The 19316-nt window shown below is 42.0% G+C and overlaps 1 protein-coding gene across 1 annotated transcript; it reads left to right on the forward strand.

Annotated features, from left to right (window-relative positions):
- Positions 1–2670: 2670 nt before the first annotated feature.
- Positions 2671–17814, forward strand: HDC (histidine decarboxylase). The gene is made up of 12 exons (XM_063313877.1): positions 2671–2698; positions 3189–3361; positions 5422–5535; positions 7799–7921; positions 8737–8871; positions 10524–10667; positions 12089–12155; positions 13852–14014; positions 14111–14201; positions 14858–14956; positions 15733–15834; positions 16927–17814. Exons 1-12 carry the CDS (start codon positions 2671–2673, stop codon positions 17635–17637), a joined length of 1950 nt encoding a protein of 649 aa, XP_063169947.1. The 3' UTR covers positions 17638–17814.
- The last annotated feature ends 1502 nt before the right edge of the window (positions 17815–19316 follow it).

A 19316-nucleotide genomic window follows, 5' to 3' on the forward strand; every position in this document is an offset into this window, starting at 1 on the left:
ATTACAGCATATGATACATTTGCCTGCTTGATTTATATCCTATCTTTCCTCCAACATAGGCTCCTCAGGTAGATAACAAATGTTGATGGCTAGTCACTTGGGTAGATTAAGAAATTAAGCAAAAATTTGAAGGATACAATTATGAAGGGATAAATCAGAGGTGGGCACCTCATTTAAAAATGAAAAGATTGGGCTATGATTTCACAGCAAAGGGTAAACCCAACACCTTCAGCTCTTTTTTGGAACAGAACTTCAATGGACTTCTCTAAAGGCATGTGAGTGTGTGCATGTGTGTGTACATTTAAAGCAAAAAATTATGCTGATGACAGTTGGCATGTGAAGTGTCATCCAGCTCATGGGCTGTGGGTTGCCCTGCCTGAAGATAAATAGAGCCTCCAGGATCAAAGACAGTTACCCCCTGCATGCCAAGGAAGCAGTAGGAAGAGAGCTGGGACTGCCATCTGTTTCTGGAAGAAATTTAAGATATATTTGGTTGGTCACTATGTGAGAAGCAAAGCTATACTTTGGGTCTCTGATCCTGCAAATTTTTCTTACTTTCTGATACTGTAACAAGGAAACACGTGTCCTGCTGCCACCAGAATACATGTGTTGAGGACCAAGATGCTATATGTGGAAAGAGCCAATATGTGGTAAGATGTTGGAATAATAAATGTGGTCATATATCACAACTTGCTTTTAGCACTGTATCCAGGTTACATTATTAAGATAATAGAAAACTGTTCAGCTCCTGAAAGACAATGACAGTTTATTGACTTGTGGGATAAGCTTATCTAGATTGCTTTTCCCTCATGTGTGATGGATCATTTTAGACTTGGGTTTAGTGGGCTCATAGGACACCCTCCTTTATCTGGCCACATGTATTTCACAACTTTGGGGACCCTCCTGACTCCGTTTTGAATGATCTTTGGTGCATCTTCCTTGGTACTTTGCTTTGTCCCTGTCTCTAGCAAACATGGTGTAAGCTAAACTCAACTGAATGTTGTCTTCTGCGGTTTAATTATGAAGCATTTCATTTATTCATTTACTTATTATCCTGCCTTTATTATTTTTATGAATAGCTCAAGGCAGGGAACATACCAAATACTCCTTCCTCTTCTTCTTTTACCCACAACAACAACCCTGTGAGGTGGGTTGGGCTGAGAAAGAGGGACTGGCCCAAGGTCGCCCAGCCGGCTTTCATGCCTAAGGCAGGACTAGAACTCTCCTACCACGCCTGATTGGCTCTTGGGCTGAGAGAGAGGGACTGGCCCAAGGTCGCCCAGCTGGCTTTCATGCCTAAGGCGGGACTAGAACTCTCCTACCACGCCTGATTGGCTCTTGGGCTGAGAGAGAGGGACTGGCCCAAGGTTGCCCAGCTGGCTTTCAAGCCTAAGGCGGGACTAGAACTCTCCTACCACGCCTGATTGGCTCTTGGGCTGAGAGAGAGGGACTGGCCCAAGGTTGCCCAGCTGGCTTTCAAGCCTAAGGCGGGACTAGAACTCTCCTACCATGTCTGATTGGCTCTTGGGCTGAGAGAGAGGGACTGGCCCAAGGTTGCCCAGCCGGCTTTCATGCCTAAGGCGGGACTAGAACTCTCCTACCATGTCTGATTGGCTCTTGGGCTGAGAGAGAGGGACTGGCCCAAGGTTGCCCAGCCGGCTTTCATGCCTAAGGCGGGACTAGAACTCTCCTACCATGTCTGATTGGCTCTTGGGCTGAGAGAGAGGGACTGGCCCAAGGTTGCCCAGCTGGCTTTCAAGCCTAAGGCGGGACTAGAACTCTCCTACCATGTCTGATTGGCTCTTGGGCTGAGAGAGAGGGACTGGCCCAAGGTTGCCCAGCCGGCTTTCAAGCCTAAGGCGGGACTAGAACTCTCCTACCATGTCTGATTGGCTCTTGGGCTGAGAGAGAGGGACTGGCCCAAGGTTGCCCAGCCGGCTTTCAAGCCTAAGGCAGGACTAAAACTCTCCTACCACGCCTGATTGGCTCTTGGGCTGAGAGAGAGGGACTGGCCCAAGGTTGCCCAGCTGGCTTTCAAGCCTAAGGCGGGACTAGAACTCTCCTACCACGCCTGATTGGCTCTTGGGCTGAGAGAGAGGGACTGGCCCAAGGTTGCCCAGCCGGCTTTCATGCCTAAGGCGGGACTAGAACTCACCGACTCCTGATTTCTAGCCCAGAACCACTAGACCAAACTGGTTCTCTTCTGAGAAGACAATCATTTATTTATTTATTTATTATTTAAATTTATATCACCGCCCATCTCCCCCAACGGGGGACTCATTTAATTTAATTTAAACACCCAAGCATTTGGGCTCCTACAGCTTAATTACCTTCTGTGCTGCATGTGTGTGTGGAGTAACTAACTTCACCATTATTGATACTATCTGTTATTGGCCAGGCGTAATGTTGTTTCCTGCTGTAGTGACATGATGAATGGGGCTCCAATTTGCCGAACATCAAAGACCTCTGAACAAGCTCCAAAAAGAGGAGTAAATCTGGGAGGCGCCATCAGAGGCTTATTTCCTAATAATTGGCTGACGTAGATTTTCATAGGCCTGGCAGATAGAAGATATAAAAGGCTGCAGGATGAAGGCAACTCAGCTGAGCAAACAGCTATCTGTGGTCCAGGGACAACCATTTGGGAAGCAGCCATTCTCTGAAAGAGACAGCATGGACCACGAGGAATACAGATGGAGAGGTGAGTCCGGGAAGGGGCACAGTAGGAGATTTGAATGATGGAATTCCTGTTCGTTCCAGGGATTTTCTCAGCTCACTTTTGTTTTTTTGAATGGGATCAGGGAAATCCACTCAGCTATTGGCAGCTGCAGAAATGAAGGGTATCTGTCTATACCAGGTACAAATGGAGTCTAAGACAAAGAGGCTGCTGCTTCTACAGTTTACCTGCAAGTTTCTTGGGAGCATCTTATGATATCCCAGCCTTCACCCAAAGCAGGGTTTCTCAACCTTGGCCGCTTTAAAATGCTTGGACTTCCACTCCCAGAATTTCCCAGCCAGCACCTTAAGGTTGCCAAGGTTGAGAAACCCTGCTCTCGAGAAATTCTATCTGTGCTGATAGTGCCTATTTGTGCAAGTTGTCCCCAAACTCTGGCAGTGATCACATGGATGTGTAGAATGTCCCCAGTGGGCAGGCATGGTGTTTGTGAGTTACCCTTGCTACTTCTTCCTAGGGAAAGAGATGGTGGACTATATTTGCCAGTACCTAACCAACATACGGGAAAGGCGGGTATATCCTGATGTGCAGCCAGGTTACATGAGAGATCAACTACCCAATGGAGCCCCTTTGGAGCCGGAAAGCTGGGATAATATCTTCAGAGACATAGAGAATATCATTATGCCTGGGGTAAGGACAGGTGTGCATGATATGAAAAAAGGGATACATGTAGAGTAACTGTCTCCCACCTAGTATTCTCCAGATCTGTTGGGACTTCAGCTCTTAGAACCCTCACCAGCAGGCCAATGGGCAGAATGGAGAGGATGGAGAACTTAGAGAACCTTTACTGTATGTGTGTGTGTGTATAAATAAATCAAAACTCAACAAGGAGAAACCAGTGGTGTGTTTAGCCAAACAGAACTGGTGGATCCCCAGACACTGGATCCCAATTCCCATCAATTTGAAAGTATGGCCAATGATCAGGGAAGACAGAAGTCCCATTGCAAATTTGAAGGGTGACCCATTTCCCATTCCTAATCCAGCCAGTTGCTGTTCTGTTGTTCCACAGATGTTTACTGGCAATGTATATCCCAGAAATCTGAGTAAGAAGAGGAATTCCAACAAAAATGAAGGACCTAGTTGCAGATGGCTATTCTGTTGGTTTCCAAGTAGGAACTATAGGTTTATGCCTTGGCAGTTCACCTTTAAGATTAATGCTTGACTTGAGGATGACAGTCTGATTCCTCAGTGTTCTTTTAAAATGGAGAAGAAAAATTTTGGTGATTTTCTTGAGCTGGTCCTTCCATCTGTGAAAGTGAGAGAGCATCTTCATACAGTAGATTGGAATGCCATGAAAGAACGGTTAATTGTTAATTAATTCATTGCTCTTGTGTAAGGAGAATTAGCTAAGGGAACTTCTGTTCCAGATGCCCAAGTATCTGTCCTATAAGGAGCAACATTTCTTGGGCCAGCTTTAGTAGCTGACCACCCATAGTCCAAATCTACCACCAACATGTACACACAGAATGTTTTTTCAATGTAATGTTGAAAAGGATGAGCTAAGGATATGTCAATGTCTCCCCATTCAGCTGGAGGTCTTAAATAAATATTCTCTGCTACCTAGACACCTAACTATGTTAAGAATATATTGAGTATCTGAAATGTTGCTGAGCCCATGCTTTTTTCTTAATCTTTTTTTAAGTAGTGGCAACCTAGACAAAGTAATGTTACTTTTTTTTCCAGAAAAGGACAGATTTATAGGTCAAATGCCAATTCAGCACTGCACACAGCACTAGATACATTTTGATAACGGTGACAAATAACGGACTCTTTCCTGAGCAACACTAAATGCTCTCCCTCATTAGATACAACAAATAAGAATGGACTGCTATTTCCTCTTTACAACAGAGGGCCATCAGTGTGTTTGACTGAGATAAATTTCATGCTTAAACAAGAGTATTTTTTATTTTATTTTATTTTCATTTTTATCCAAACTTTGTTATTTTTTATAAATAACTCAAGGTGGTGAACATACCTAATACCCCTTCCTCCTCCTATTTTCCCCACAACAACAACCCTGAGAGAGAGTGACTCACTTATTTACAGTACATTCAATTAGCTATCCTTTACTGGTGATTTAAAGTTATCCTTCCCAACTAGATGTCCTCTATATGTCATGGGGTTCAACTCCCAGCCATCTATATACACATCTGGAGAGGACCAGGTTAGAGAAGGCTGCCCCAAACATAAAGATGTTCTTACTGGATGATAGATCCTGCTCACACCACGGGTAAAGACTTGAGGTATCATTGGCTACTAGACTTGATAGTTGTACATTACCTGCCATATCATAACTCATCTTCTTGATTAAAGACATCTCCTTCAAGTTGACCTTAAGTCCTGAGGTCTTTATGGATATATCTATGTAGTTTTCTTGGCAGCAGTATGGAAGTGGTTTGCTATTGTCTTCTTTCAGGATGTGTTCTGACTTCCCAGTTTAGTCTATGGCCTTGGCATTCCTATGAGTTCTGACATGGCTTAGTTTCCAAAGTAGGGCATGGTTAGCCAAGGACTGCCAACTATTGAAACACTTTTTCATTACCAGGGGGCAAAGGAAGATAGGAATCCTGAGAAACTTTCCTTCCCTTTGCTTGGACAACTTATTTACATTGTCCTGTCTTTCTTTCCATCTTCTTCATTTAATGATGGACCAGCTGAAAGTATTTTTCTGTGTTCTTCTCTTAACTTAGGTGGTCCACTGGCAAAGTCCACAAATGCATGCCTATTTCCCAGCTCTGACTTCCTGGCCTTCACTCCTTGGAGATATGTTAGCAGATGCTATTAACTGTTTGGGATTTACTTGGGTAAGTAACTCCAATTTTTAAGATCTCTCAGTGCTAGTGCTTTTCTTCTACTCAAAATCCCAGATTCTTAATTGATCAAAGAATTTGTACTTGATCAGTTGCCAGTCTAAAAAAGATACAACAAGCTCCAGAACAAATCACAAGTCATACACTGCATATAAAACAGAGTATTGTTGTATAGTATCAGTGCAGTAGGTAGTATAATGTAATAGTTAAGGTGTTGGGCATGGATTGGGAAGACTAGGTTGAAGTCCCCATTCAACCAGGGGCCATTAACTTTCTCTCAGTCCAACCTATCAGAATTTTTCTTCCCTACCCAAGGCAGTATGTGGTTCCTAGAGAAAAGGCAAGATATGACTGTAATAAATAAAATATATTTATTTTATATATATGGACACATACATAATACACATGTAATATACACATAAAAACAAGCTCTGTCAAGAATTAAATTCAGGGTACAGTTTTGATTTTGGAGACGACATGCTCTATAGATGGAATTTTAAGAGTAGAGTTGGATGATTTCACCCCAGATTTCTTGAGAAAAGTTTGGTTTTCTGGGAGTTGAAGTCAACATATCTTAAAGTTGTCAAGGTTGAAAAACACTGAGCTGGTCAGTAGCTAGGTGTAGAGAATGCCAGGTGTTCTGCCCTTGCTTTCTGCTTCAGGTTGGCCAGTTGCTGAATGCACAGCTGTAGAACCTTGGGTGCTCCTTCAGAAACCCCTCTCTTTACAAACAGAGAAGCAATATCTGGGTTATTCATCCTATATTTGGGAATATTTGTCCATTGGTTACAAGTCATCCTTCCTAATAAGCTATTATGAGATGTTTATACCAGAAGAATGATTTCGGCTTATGAAGTCATCAGGGGTCCAGCAAGGCCAGTGAACTGGGTTGTGTGGCTGCATGACAGGAAAGCTTGTGAAAATAGCGAGAAGCAAAATTTAAGGGCTTATTCATTAGCCAAGCAGAAGGAAATGCTAGCTAGGAATGGAGGACGGTAGGGACAGCAAACATGATGTGCCAAGCAAGTCTTTTCCACGGAAGGACAATGCCCACAAATGGGGAAGCACATTGGGTTGTGAGCTGTTTCTCTCTCTTGTGATGGTAAAAGTACCCCCCCCAAGACACATATAAGCTGCATTCACTACCAAGCTGCTGAGATGCCCCCTGCCCACATGCAGATGAACTCTTTAAAGTGCCCTTGTAAGAAAATGTTCACAGCAAGCTGAATTGACCCTGAGTGGCAGCAGGGAGAAGACCCAGTCAGGAACCAGTAAACCAAATTGTTTCTGTTCACCAACCAAATCTCAGAGACAGCATGGCTTGCATGCTGACCTAGTCAGAAGGGATAAATAAGAAGAAGGTCACACGGATGGGTTTATCTAAAATATTCCAATGTCACACATCCACCCTTTTCTTTGTCTGGCCTTTGTAATGTAGTGGGCCAAAGGTGTATAAGCTCTGGTTCTGCTTTTACTCACGGCTGTTCAGCAAAGAGCAAAGCTTTGCTGGGGGCCCAGTCTATATACTGTGTTATTGCTTTTATGCATGCAAATAAAATTACGTTGCATCTTCAAAGTGATCTGGTAGCTTTAGGTGCGCCAGGTTTTGGCCACAATACTGTGAAGCAAGGAAGGGGAAATGCCAAGTAGTGTTTCAAGGGTGGCAGAGTTCTTTAAAAAAAAAAAAAAAAACCTTGCATGATATCTGCACTATATTCGCAGATAGTGACATGAGATCAGAGGAGAAACAAGCCAGCCAAGGGAATCAGGAAGTGCTTATTTATATATTAACATTTGGCTATTTCATGCACATCCCTGTCCTCCTGTATAGGGTGGTGTGCTTGTTAAAATGGGCATTGTGTAAGCAGTCACACTACTGCAACTTTAAAAACCCTTTACAGTAGTAACAAGACATGATTAGACAGGACAAAGCTTGGTAGTCTATCCTGCCTTGCTTATCAATTTAAAACCTCAAATGGCTTCTATGTTTAATCACAGAAGGGGACCCTTCAGGATCATTTCAAAGGGCTATATCCTGCTTCTTTCTGTAATAATGTAGAAGCCCTTGAGAAGCCTAGAAATGGGACATGAGTGAGTTGCATGTTGCTCTTCATGTCCTCCTGTCATTGAGAAAGCATAGATATTCTTACATCCCCATGCAATTTGTGGAAAAAAAATAGGCATTCCTACATCTATGCCCCCCCCTGCCATCCCATGGGATGCTGTTACCCACTGTGTTTTCTTCCCCTACTCTCAGGCATCCAGTCCAGCTTGCACAGAACTGGAAATGAACGTGATGGATTGGTTGGCTCAAATGATGGGTCTTCCAGAAACATTCTTACATTATCATCCAGGTAGCAAGGGTGGCGGCATCTTGCAGGTAAATGATTTGATCGATTGATTTAATTGACATGGCCATCCATTTACCATGTGACTGATGCTGGAGGGTTCTTTGTTTTAATCTGAGCATGCTTAGATCAGGTAGCTGTGTCTGGTACACCTTTGTCCAATCTGGTGCCCTCCAAATGTGTTGGGGCTACAAATTCCAGAACTCCCAGGAAGGTTGGGAATCATAGCATCATGCAATTGGAGGGGACCTTTGAGGTCATCTAGTCCCTAGAGCATCTCTGACAAATGACCATCCAGCCTGTGTTTAAAGATCTCCAGCAGAAAAAGAGTAGCTACTTCATGCAGCAGCTTGTTTCTCTGGTTGACATCTCATCCAGTCAGGAATTCGGAGAGTTGTGTCCTAAAACATTTGGAATGCGTTCAGTTGGGGAAAGCTGATCTAGTATCTCGCTTGGACATTCACGAAACTTATTGATACGCTACAACAGGGGGTTACAATGTAAGTCCTGCCAGCTGCATGGAACTCTGGAAGTCTTGGCCCCCAGACCATTCCGAAGTTTTTGTTTTTTTAATATAATTTTATTGAAAGTTTTCAGAACAGGAGTAAAAATTAAATCAAAGTAAAATACTGTAGAATAAAAAAGTAAGAGGAAAAAATAAAAGAGAAAGCTAAAGTGCAAAAAGAAAAGAAAAGAGGTGAAAGAAAAAAGATATGAAGAAGTGGTTTCTGATCTAGACAGTCCCACGTTCACCTTGGCATTTGGAGTTAAAAAGGGACTACTGTAGGATGTTTCTCTTATCAAGTATAAATCATTGTTGGAGTTTTTTTTCTCTTTCCCCCTACAGAGCACAGTTAGTGAATCAACCCTGATTGCTCTGCTAGCAGCCAGAAAAAATAAAATTCTTGAAATGAAAACATCCGAGCCAAATATAGACGATTCCATTCTGAATTCTCGTCTAATTGCATATGCTTCAGATCAGGTGAGTTACTCCTTCATATATCTGTGTGTGAACTTTTCAGTTATTACTACCTATAAAACCTGATCTGGAAAAAAAAACATGGCCCACAGGGGTATTTGCAGTGAGTAGAAGTTAGAAAACTCAAGATGGTGGGGCCATAACCATGCAATTAAAGCCCTACTTCCTTTTGATATCTGTCACATGCATATCTCCACCTCCACAGATGCCTTAGAGCCAATATATTAATGCTTGGAATTGAGTGCCTGATGGCAGCATTCAATGTTAAAGAGCAGAGATAAGAGATGCCCTGGTTTAATTCCTGGGAGCGGTCTGTAGCCAGCTTTGGGATAGGGGAAACCAAAGAACACAGTTCTGGTCTATCTTGCAAGATGGCTGTAAGAATGACCAGACTCATGCAGGTACAGTATGGAATACAATTTTAGCATCATTTAAATTACAATATATTGTATATTGATGTTCAGTGGGGCCTGCAACACTGTGTTGTAGTTTAGCATGCTCTTGTTCACAATGTTAGCCAGCCTAAAATGTTAATTTCTGGAAGATTCCATACCATTCCCCAATCTTTTCCATTCTTTTTCCTCTTTCAAGACCAAGGACAGACTTCACTTTTCCAGGTTTCCCAGAATTTTTTCCCCCCAGAATTTTGTTTCAGAAGTAATTGGAACATTTCTACAAACCTTGGGGTTACCCCAAGTCTGCTTCTATGCCTCTATCTTGAATATTAATCTCAGTGTTTTGCTTCTTAAGGATGAGCATACTGAAAGGAAATTTGCTTCTCATCGCAAAGTTAAGCAAACTCAAGGCCTTTGGAAGTTTTTGAAAACAATGCCCATGAATGTCAGCCTGGGCAGTCCATGGGCAGGGATAGTGAGACTTGTAATATTAATAATCCATGTTATATACCTCTGGCATATATCATAAGCCCTACTATTACTGTGCAATATATATATTCCACTGTCATAAAATATTTATAATAGAATACACCTTCTGCTACATCATTAAATGCATTATAACAGTTTGGTGTAGTGGTTAAAGCATCAGGCTAGAAACTGGGAGACCGTGAACTTGAGTCCCATCTTAGGCATGAAGCCAGCTGGGTGACCTTGGGCCAGTCCCTCTCTCAGCCCTAGGAAGGAGGCAGTGGCAAACCACTTCCAAAAAACCTTGCCAAGAAAACTGCAGGGACTTGTCCAGGCAGGCAGTCTCCGAGAATCGGACATGACTGAACTGATTTAAAAAGAACAAAACAGTAAATCCACAAGTCAGGATTAGTTTTGCTAGCAGGCTTCAACATAGCCTTTTCATGCAGCTTTTCTCCTGGGATGGCAACAGGACAAACAACAGGTTTAGCTAACCAACTTGAAATCCTTGCCCATTTATTATTGGGCATTTCCCTCCCTATATACTTTTTGAACAGCAGGGGGCAGCCTTGCCTAGGAATGGTGGCTTTGGGGCACCTGAGATGCAGACTGAAAAGATGCAGTTTTACCCTGGCACTCATTTGGAATATGCATGTGGTCACCCACTGCTTCCATTTACCTACCTCTGGTACATGCATCCTGCCTTTAACTGGACAGCCAACATATCTGCTCATAAGGTGTCTCCTTGACAGTCATCCACAACTGTCTCCAATCTGTGTCTTGTTTTTGCAGGCTCACTCCTCCGTTGAAAAGGCGGGTTTGATTTCCCTTGTGAAAATGCGGTTTCTGCCGGTGGATGAGAATTTTTCCTTGAGAGGTGAAACCCTGAGCAAAGCTGTGCAGGAGGACCGAAGCCGTGGCTTGATACCTATCTTTGTAAGTATTGTTATTTCTGTCTGGGTGATGTGACACTGTTCCATCACAACTGAGAAACAGAGCTATCAACCCTATTGCTGAGTTAAAGGGAGACCTGCCTTGTTCTAAAGCAGTGTTTCTCAACCTTGGCAACATTAAGAAGTATGGACTTCAACTCCCAGAATTCCCCAGCCAGCATGCTGGCTGGGGAATTCTGGGAGTTGAGGTCCACACTTCTTAAAGTTGCCAAGGTTGAGAAACACAGGATTAGCTTATACTGAGAAAGAATTGGATGAAGGTACATTTTGGGCGCTCCAGACTTGACCCATTAGTAGACTGAAGAGGCAAGAGCCTTCCCACCACTGTGAGGTGCATTTCTGCTTCAACGATAGCGATTATTTGGCACCTAGTTGGATCTGTCACATTGCCACTTCCATTTGCTAAAGATTCCCAATGCATTTTACAACCAACCTGCAATTTCTGTACTTTGTGCTCACCATCTGCAGATCTTAAGATACTTTCAGTGTAGGGTTATCTATATGCGTTCAAGTCTGGAGCACCCAGAACACACCTTCATTCAATTCTTGCTCAATATTGGCTAGTCCAGTGTTTTTCAACCTTGGCAACTTTAAGATGTGTGGGCTTCAACTCCCAGAATTCCCCAGACAGCATGCTGTCTGGGGAATTCTGGGAGTTGAAGCCCACACATCTTAAAGTTGTCAAGGTTGAGAAACACTGCTCTAAAGAGAGCAATTTACAAGATTTTTGTACGTTTCAAAGATGGAATTCAAAGCAGATGACTGCTCCTTAAAACTAAAGTCCTCAAATAAGAATGCTAAATTTCAGACTCTTTAGCAAGATGGATACTGCATAGTCTCACCTTTCTTTCACAAAATTTAACCCATCATAACCACAGAAAGGCCTGATTTTCTCTGTCTTGCTGTATTTTTTCCACTAGGCAAAGATGTTTTCATTCAGACACAGTTCTGGATTTGCAAATTGACTCCTGTGGCTGTTTTCTACTTCTGAACTGATACTTTAGTATTTTAGCTTGCATTTTATTGTGCTTTGTCAGCACAGTCTGGGAGAAAGATGGGTTGGTACCTTTAACAAATAAATACCATGATTTTTATTATGTTTAATTCTAAAAAAAGCCTTCCCTTTCTGTTTCAAACTGCAATACCATGGACAGCTGGCATGAAGAAATATGTGTATCAGCCAACAAAAAACAAAACTACAAAATCACATCAAGACAGGTTATAATTGAAAGGTTTTTAAAGATTGTGAAATATGAGTCTGTATAGAGAATTAGACTTTATGGACCAGAGAGCCTGATGCATCAACAAAAAAGACACACTTTTTACCAGCTCCCCCTCCCCACTTTATTTAAATTTCTAATTTACTTGTTTAAAACATTTTAATACATCTCTGGTTTTGTCTAGGTTTGTGCAACTCTCGGCACAACCGGCGTGTGTGCTTTTGACTGCCTTTCAGAGCTAGGTCTGATATGTAAGTAGTTACACACCACTTATCTAAAAGGTCCTTCCTGGAAAATCTAGCTGGTGACCAAGTCTGCTTCTCCTCCAAGTAATCTCAGATCCCTGATCTCCCAGGGCAGAACAGGGATGTGGAGGATGATGCTCTCAGGATTGTTCAGAGAAATTGCTCAGTACAGCTACTTCCTTCAGGACAATCCTGACAGAAGGAACTTCTTGCTCAGGTACTGTAGAGCAGTGTTTCCCAACCTTGGCAACTTGAAGATGTGTGGACTTCAACTCCCAGAATTCCCAGATGAGCATGCTGGCTGGGGAATTCTGGGAGCTGAAGTCCACACATCTTCAAGTTGCCAAGGTTGAGAAACACTGCTGTAGAGAGTACAGAAGATGACTTTGACAGAAATATGCAAGAACCATGGGGTCCATGGTGCTCTCTGAGCTTGGTTGTTTGATTGTAGGCGTTTCATTATCTGACTAGGTAACATCATCATGATGTTACATAGCTGGGTAATGAAATGTCTACAATCAAACCACCAGGCTCAGAGAGCACCATGGATTCCACAGTTCAACCCTGAGTTGCATATATTCTCTCTGCATATATTCCCTTTGGAACACCCTTCCTCCGGAAGTGAGGTCGGCCTCCTCACTTCTGGACTTCAGGAAACTGCTGAAGACCTGGCTTTGTCACCATGCCTGGAGTGGGCAGAGGAAGAGCCACTCTTGGGGCTGGTTGGTTCCCTAGTCCTGCCAGGACCAGTCCCAGTCCCCTTTGGGGGGAATTAGATCTGCCATCACTTGGATTTTATTGTATTTTATATGTATATTTATTGATATTATTCTGATTTTATCGTATTTTATACTGTTTTATTGTGAACTGCCCAGGGTCCCCCGAGTGGGGGAAATGGGCAGTAATAAAAATATGATGAATAAAGAAATACATTCTCTTCTACTGGTATATGCAAGAACCTGTACCTAGGCAAAAGGGGCTGAAACATATTTTATGTCCAAAGCAATGAGATAACATTCAGAAGTGGCTCAGGCCAGATTCACTGAGAGGAGGTACAGCACAATCAGACTTGCAAAAGTCTGATATTACAGCCAGTCTCAATAAATGTAGCTTTAGCCTTCCTATGGAGTTGATTTCTTGCTGTGGTCTACTGGTAGGGCTGACCGATGCTCAGGAAAGGTCCTCAAAGTGACCATATTAAATTTTTCAGAAACACATTGCTTTGATATTCCAAATAGCACATTCATGAAGTGCCCACTTGAATGCATGGCTCAGCCCTAATGAACTGAGGAAGCTAATTCTGAACGAGCCTTCCCCATATCTCAAATTATGGATGCAGGATGGGATGTGGAACAAGACACTGTAATAAGGGGAAGGAAACTTTTGGCCAAATCAAACAACAAATCCATTAAATGGTGCTTTGCTGTAATTGTAGTTTTGGGCCTGCTTCGTTTAACTTTCATGAACACCCTCCATGATTTCTCTTCTTTCTTCTTTTTTATTCAACCAACATCATGTCAATGCTTTAAAAGGCCCCCTAGTTCCCAAGCAGTGATCAGAAAGCTCACTAACAGTGTTATTTGAAGCTTGTTCATACATCAAATTATTGTTGACCTTTGTTTGGGGCATATAATTTGCTTTGGGGTTTTATATACGATCAGCAGCTCAAATAATGGGACTTTTGATACTGATTTCTCTTCAGGTGCTAAAGAGGAACTTTGGCTTCATGTTGATGCTGCATATGCTGGAACAGCCTTTTTGTGTCCAGAATTCAGATCCTTTCTTAACGGAGTTGAATATGCCGATTCTTTTACCTTCAACCCCTCCAAATGGATGATGGTTCACTTTGATTGCACAGCATTCTGGTGGGTGCCAAAATGCTCTCCTCTCCTTATCTGTATGAAATTCTCAATCTGTGGAATTCTTCCCAATCAGCTTGCTTTCTTTTAATCTTTTAAAAGGGTTAAAGATAAATACAAGCTCCAGCAGACCTTTAGTGTCAACCCCGTCTACCTCAGACATCCCAATTCTGGGTCAGCAACTGATTTTATGGTGAGAACATTTGGCTTATGCTTAAGCAAGAATAGGTAGCAGAAATCCTTTCCTTTTTCTTTTCTTTGCAAAAAAACAGTGGTGAAGGAAATCAGAATGGGATTCAGAAGAGAACAGAAAATTCGAAGTAGCCTTGTAACTTTTTCCTATCTCATCTCCCACTTGAAAAATGGCCCGCTAGCTATTTTACTAGTAGAAGCAATACAGTATATGGATGTATTATTGCATGAGGCTCAAAGGTGAAGGGGCATACAAAATACACAAAGAGTCCAGCTGTCAAGTTGGAAAGGATATAGCAGTAATCTAGCAGATGCCTGGTACAAGTCAAGTTTAGCTTTTGTTTAACATTTTCAGTAATATGTGATATTTAAAAAAATCCTAACCAACTTTGTGAAGAATTTAACCAACTTTGCTGTCATTTCATGCCAGCTGGTTCATAACTTTGGCTAAGGGATAAGATAGTTTACTTGTTTTTGAGCTAGTTTGTTGAGTGAACCCTGCAATTGCGATTTATTAAATAAACTATGGTTGAACAAACCATGACTGTGGTCAGCCTGTAAACCTTGCCAGACAGTCCTTAAATTCAGCAGTAAATTGCAGAAGGTTGCCCACCTCTTCCCTTTTACCTGACTCATTCATTATGTTTTCCTTTACAGCACTGGCAAATCCCGCTGAGCCGAAGGTTTCGCTCTCTGAAACTCTGGTTTGTGATTCGCTCATTTGGTGTGAAAAAGCTTCAGGAGCATGTCAGACACGTAGGTGAATTAGAAGTATAAATGTAAATAAGATACCTTTCTGTTCCTCTCAGTGATTAACTGTGCTATACTGCACAATAGGAGAGTTGGGTAAATAATGTCTGAGGATCAACCTTGATCAGAGCAGTTGTTGGACTAGCCTTTGATATTGTCTATGCTGCTGAATTTTGAGGGTGGAATTGGCGAAAGTTACAGGTAATCCTTGCTGAACAACAATTCATTTAGTGATGGTTCAGACTTACAATAGTGCTGAAAAAAACGGCTTATGACTGGTCTTCACACTTATGACCCCATGGTCACATGATCACAATTTGGGTGCTTGGCGACTGGTTCACATTTATGACCATCACAGCATCATGTGGTTACATGATCGCCATTTTCAACCTTCCCAACCAGCTTCAGGCAAGCAAAATCAATGGGGAACTACGTGATTCACTTAACAACCACATGGTTCGCTTAATGCCCACAGTAATTCACTTAACAGCCACTGGAAAATTGGGTCAGATTCACTTAATGATCACTTCACTTAGCAATTGAAATTCCAGTCCCAATTGTGGTTGTTAAGCGAGGACTACCTGTATCTTTAGATGGGAGATACTCCAGCTGTAAGATAAGCTCTAAAAAGAAACTCTCTTAAATCCCACAAAAAATGGAATGATCTGCTCAACTCTGCCTGCTCTGCCCACAAATTAGATGCAGCCCTAGATTGCTCAAAGGTTTCTCACCATAGCTGTTGTATTGAAAATAATTATTGGTTTTGTTTTTGGAACCACCAGGGTACTGAGATGGCCAAGTATTTTGAGTCATTGCTCAGAAGTGACCCCTTGTTTGAAATCCCTGCTAAGAGGCATCTTGGACTGGTTGTTTTTCGTGTAAAGGTAAAATTTTCCTGTAATATTTACAAAAATGTATACCATTCTCTTCTAATTTGCTGCCCTTTAGTTGCATGGACTTCAATCTCTATCATTCTCCTCCAGCATGCTGGTGGGGATTGATGGGCACTGAATTCCAGCTCATCAGAATGGTGTCAAGTTGAGAGTTGGTTTATGTGCTTGAAAGCTGGGAAGAATAGGTGCAGACCAGAATGTAATGATGCTGCCTGAAATCTGCAGTGCACGACTATTGCACCCAGCTGGAGGCTGAAATGGGAGGAAAACTAACAAGTTTAGTAAACTATGGGCAGATGCAATGAAACACATAACTACTTCAACATGGGACACCACCTTGATGGGAAGTCACATAGATGGTTCAGGTACAGTAAAAGGAAGCATCACAGAACAGGTATAATTACTAAGTCGAAATGGGCCAATCTCAGTTTCTCAGTGTTTTTTTTCAACTTTCATATTTGCAAATAGGTCAATATTGGTTCATCAAACTTGAGGGTTTTTTTTTAAGCATTAAAATTAGTATGACTTTTGGTTCACAATGTTTTGCAAATTATTTTCTCCAGTATAATGCCCTTTTCGATATGATTTTCAGGCTAGATTTTGTTGTTCCTTGTTCCTTGGAGGAGACTGCTGTTTTCAGATCCTTTCCTCTACCACGCAGAGTCATCTGACTGGGGTGGTACATCAGTGCTGGCAATTAAGAGCTAAATAATTTTTTGTGCAATTTCCTAATATATCTTTTTAAAAAGGTATTATTGACAAACTGAATGGCAAACTTCAGAGAACTGGGGATTTTGAAAGATTTGTTGAGATGTTGGGTCTAAAAAGGCAAAATTATATCAGTTTGCACTGAAGTGTGAGCAAACCCATTTTGACCTTGATGCTTAACTAGACTGTTGGAGGGCATTTTGATCTTAGGAAGGAAAAAAAAAAACCTCCCAGAACCATCTGTAGTTGGTGGAATGGTAGTGAAATGACAAAAAGGCAAAGCAGGATGAGTAATGTCTTTCATGTCTTGGGTTTGTCCCTTTGCAAGTTCCTTTCTCATTGACTATCATGAAAAACTCCATCTGTTACCAACAGGGTCCCAACTGGATGACTGAAAAGGTCTTAACAGATCTGAACAAATCAGGAAAGCTGTTTGTCATCCCAGCAACAATTCAGGAGAAGCTGATTATTCGCTTCTCTGTAACGTCCCAGTTCACCACTCAAGAGGATATCGAACGAGACTGGGCCCTCATCCAACAGGCTGCAGTGAACGTCTCCAACCTGCATCATGTGCCTAAACCTCTCATCATCTCAGAGGAGAAGTCCCAAATCCCCAATCAATTAACTAGTCCCAGTCTAAAGCCAGCAGGTGTCACTTCCCATACTTTCACAGAGAAAGAAGAAGGCAAAGTTTTACCTTTGAGTAGAATAATTACACAGCCTCGGAGAAGATCTCTCAACTCTTCTTTGTCACTGTTGAAAGAATACATCCCAATGGCCAATGAGCCTTATTTGGATGAGTGTTTCACAGAAAACAATCCATGTGTGACCAACCGTGACTTGCCTTCTGTCTTATCAGCTCAAAACAAGAAAAAAACAGTCCGTTCCTTCAGCTTGGACAGCCCTATGGAGAATGGACCTTGTGCCAGCAGGAATTTCCTTTCCAAGTTGCCCAAAGAAATACTGATGATCAAGAAAGAAGACCTGAAGAAACAAGCACAGTTTTACCACCTGCCCAGTTTTCCTGAATGCACCATTCAGTGTGGTCTCCAGTTGCCGTGTTGTCCTCTTCAAGCGATTATCTAGCTCTTGAGCCTTCCTTCATAAAATGAAAACCAAATTCTGCTTATTCTTATGCAATATAATAATCTATGGCCCCAAAATATTGTAACTGCAGAAGATCTTGTTATTATCTTTTTAAAGAGCCTATACACTGAATAAGTTCATAGGGTACAGTAAATAAACAATTTAGTCTTGGCATCTGGAGTTTCAGTTTTCATTTCTGACTGTCACTTTCATGTATTGATTGGGTCCACACAATGTGTTGAGACATGGTTTTATTGAATAAACTACTCCTGGTTGAATGCAAACTAAGCCATAAATCACAGCAAATATAAACATTCAATAGATAGTACTCATTGCATTCCTTTGAGTCAGGCATCTGATCAATTTGGAATAAGTGTTAGCCATTACCCTCAACAGGGGTGTCCAAAGGGTGTGCTTTTAAAAAAAATGAAGATGGCAGCCACGATAGTGCAAATGAAAAACATAAAAAACAGGCACTTTGACTGCACCACCGTCACCATCTTAACCTTTGACCATACTCCACAGACATCCCAAGCCTATTCTGCAAAAAGGGATGGAAAGAACAAGAGACATTCAAGCATAACAGATGTTGCAAAGATTTATATGATGGAAGAATGGGTGTTATGTTGATTAAACCACTTCCTGACTCATATGGTCTCACTGGCATGATGAAAATTGGCAGAATATTTTTATAGGAACTTCTCTGAGGAAGTTAGGGTGGGAGATATATCCAGAGTTACCCTTTCCTTGACTAATATACAAAGTTCATCTTCTTTCTGACACATTCACAGAGTTTCAGCTTACATCAAGGAAACAGTCACTCTGTCATGGTAGAGGTTGCGTGGATGTGGTGAGTTAAGAAATTGGCAAACATGATGTGTTTCACAAGTAAATGCAGACTTAACATTGAAAAAGCCCCCCCACACCCAAGATGATCAGATGAAGGAATATTTGAGGATTCCTCACAGTATTTACTACAATACTTACATTACATGGTTGGTCCAATCAGCCATTACTCTGGGGGGCAAGTATTCTCATCTTTCAGCTGCACATGATCAGAGATGGGAGGAACCACTCTGATGGCCTCCCAACCACCAGTCCCTTCTTGCTTGTTTTTTGTTTTGATTTTTGGAAAGACGTAATGGCACTGGAGACACTCTCCTACCAGTTTCTTATGTCGCACAGTGTCCCCCTGTGGCCCCAACCTTAGCAACTTCCAGTGGACTTCAACTCCCAGAATCCTCATCCAATGCCATGCTGGCTATGGAATTCTGGGTTTTGAAGTCTACACACCTGGAAATCACCAGGGTTGGGGAAATGCTGCTCTAGGATACGCCTCTGTGTTGGCAGCAGAAAGAAACGGGTTAGCCCTCTGTTAACCCACTTGTTCCTTTTTATACAATGCAACTGATCTGTGGAGGCTAGTTTAACCCCCCCCAAAAAACCAGGACTGTTTTGGCGTAGACCTAATCCCATCTAATCCAATGCTGACTGGGTTTAGCTATTTGCACAACTTGCTAACTAATCCTCATTTGATTGGGTTAAGTGTGTTGTGGAAACAGGGCCTGAGTGCAATAGTTGTGGCATGGCAGATCACTGGTGGTCCATAATGGCAGCTGACACTATTGGAATGGCATTATATGCTGAAATCCATCTTTTACTATGGTGAAAATGTGATG

This window comes from Candoia aspera, chromosome 13 (genome assembly GCF_035149785.1).
Source record: "Candoia aspera isolate rCanAsp1 chromosome 13, rCanAsp1.hap2, whole genome shotgun sequence".
NCBI classification, from domain to species: domain Eukaryota; kingdom Metazoa; phylum Chordata; class Lepidosauria; order Squamata; family Boidae; genus Candoia; species Candoia aspera.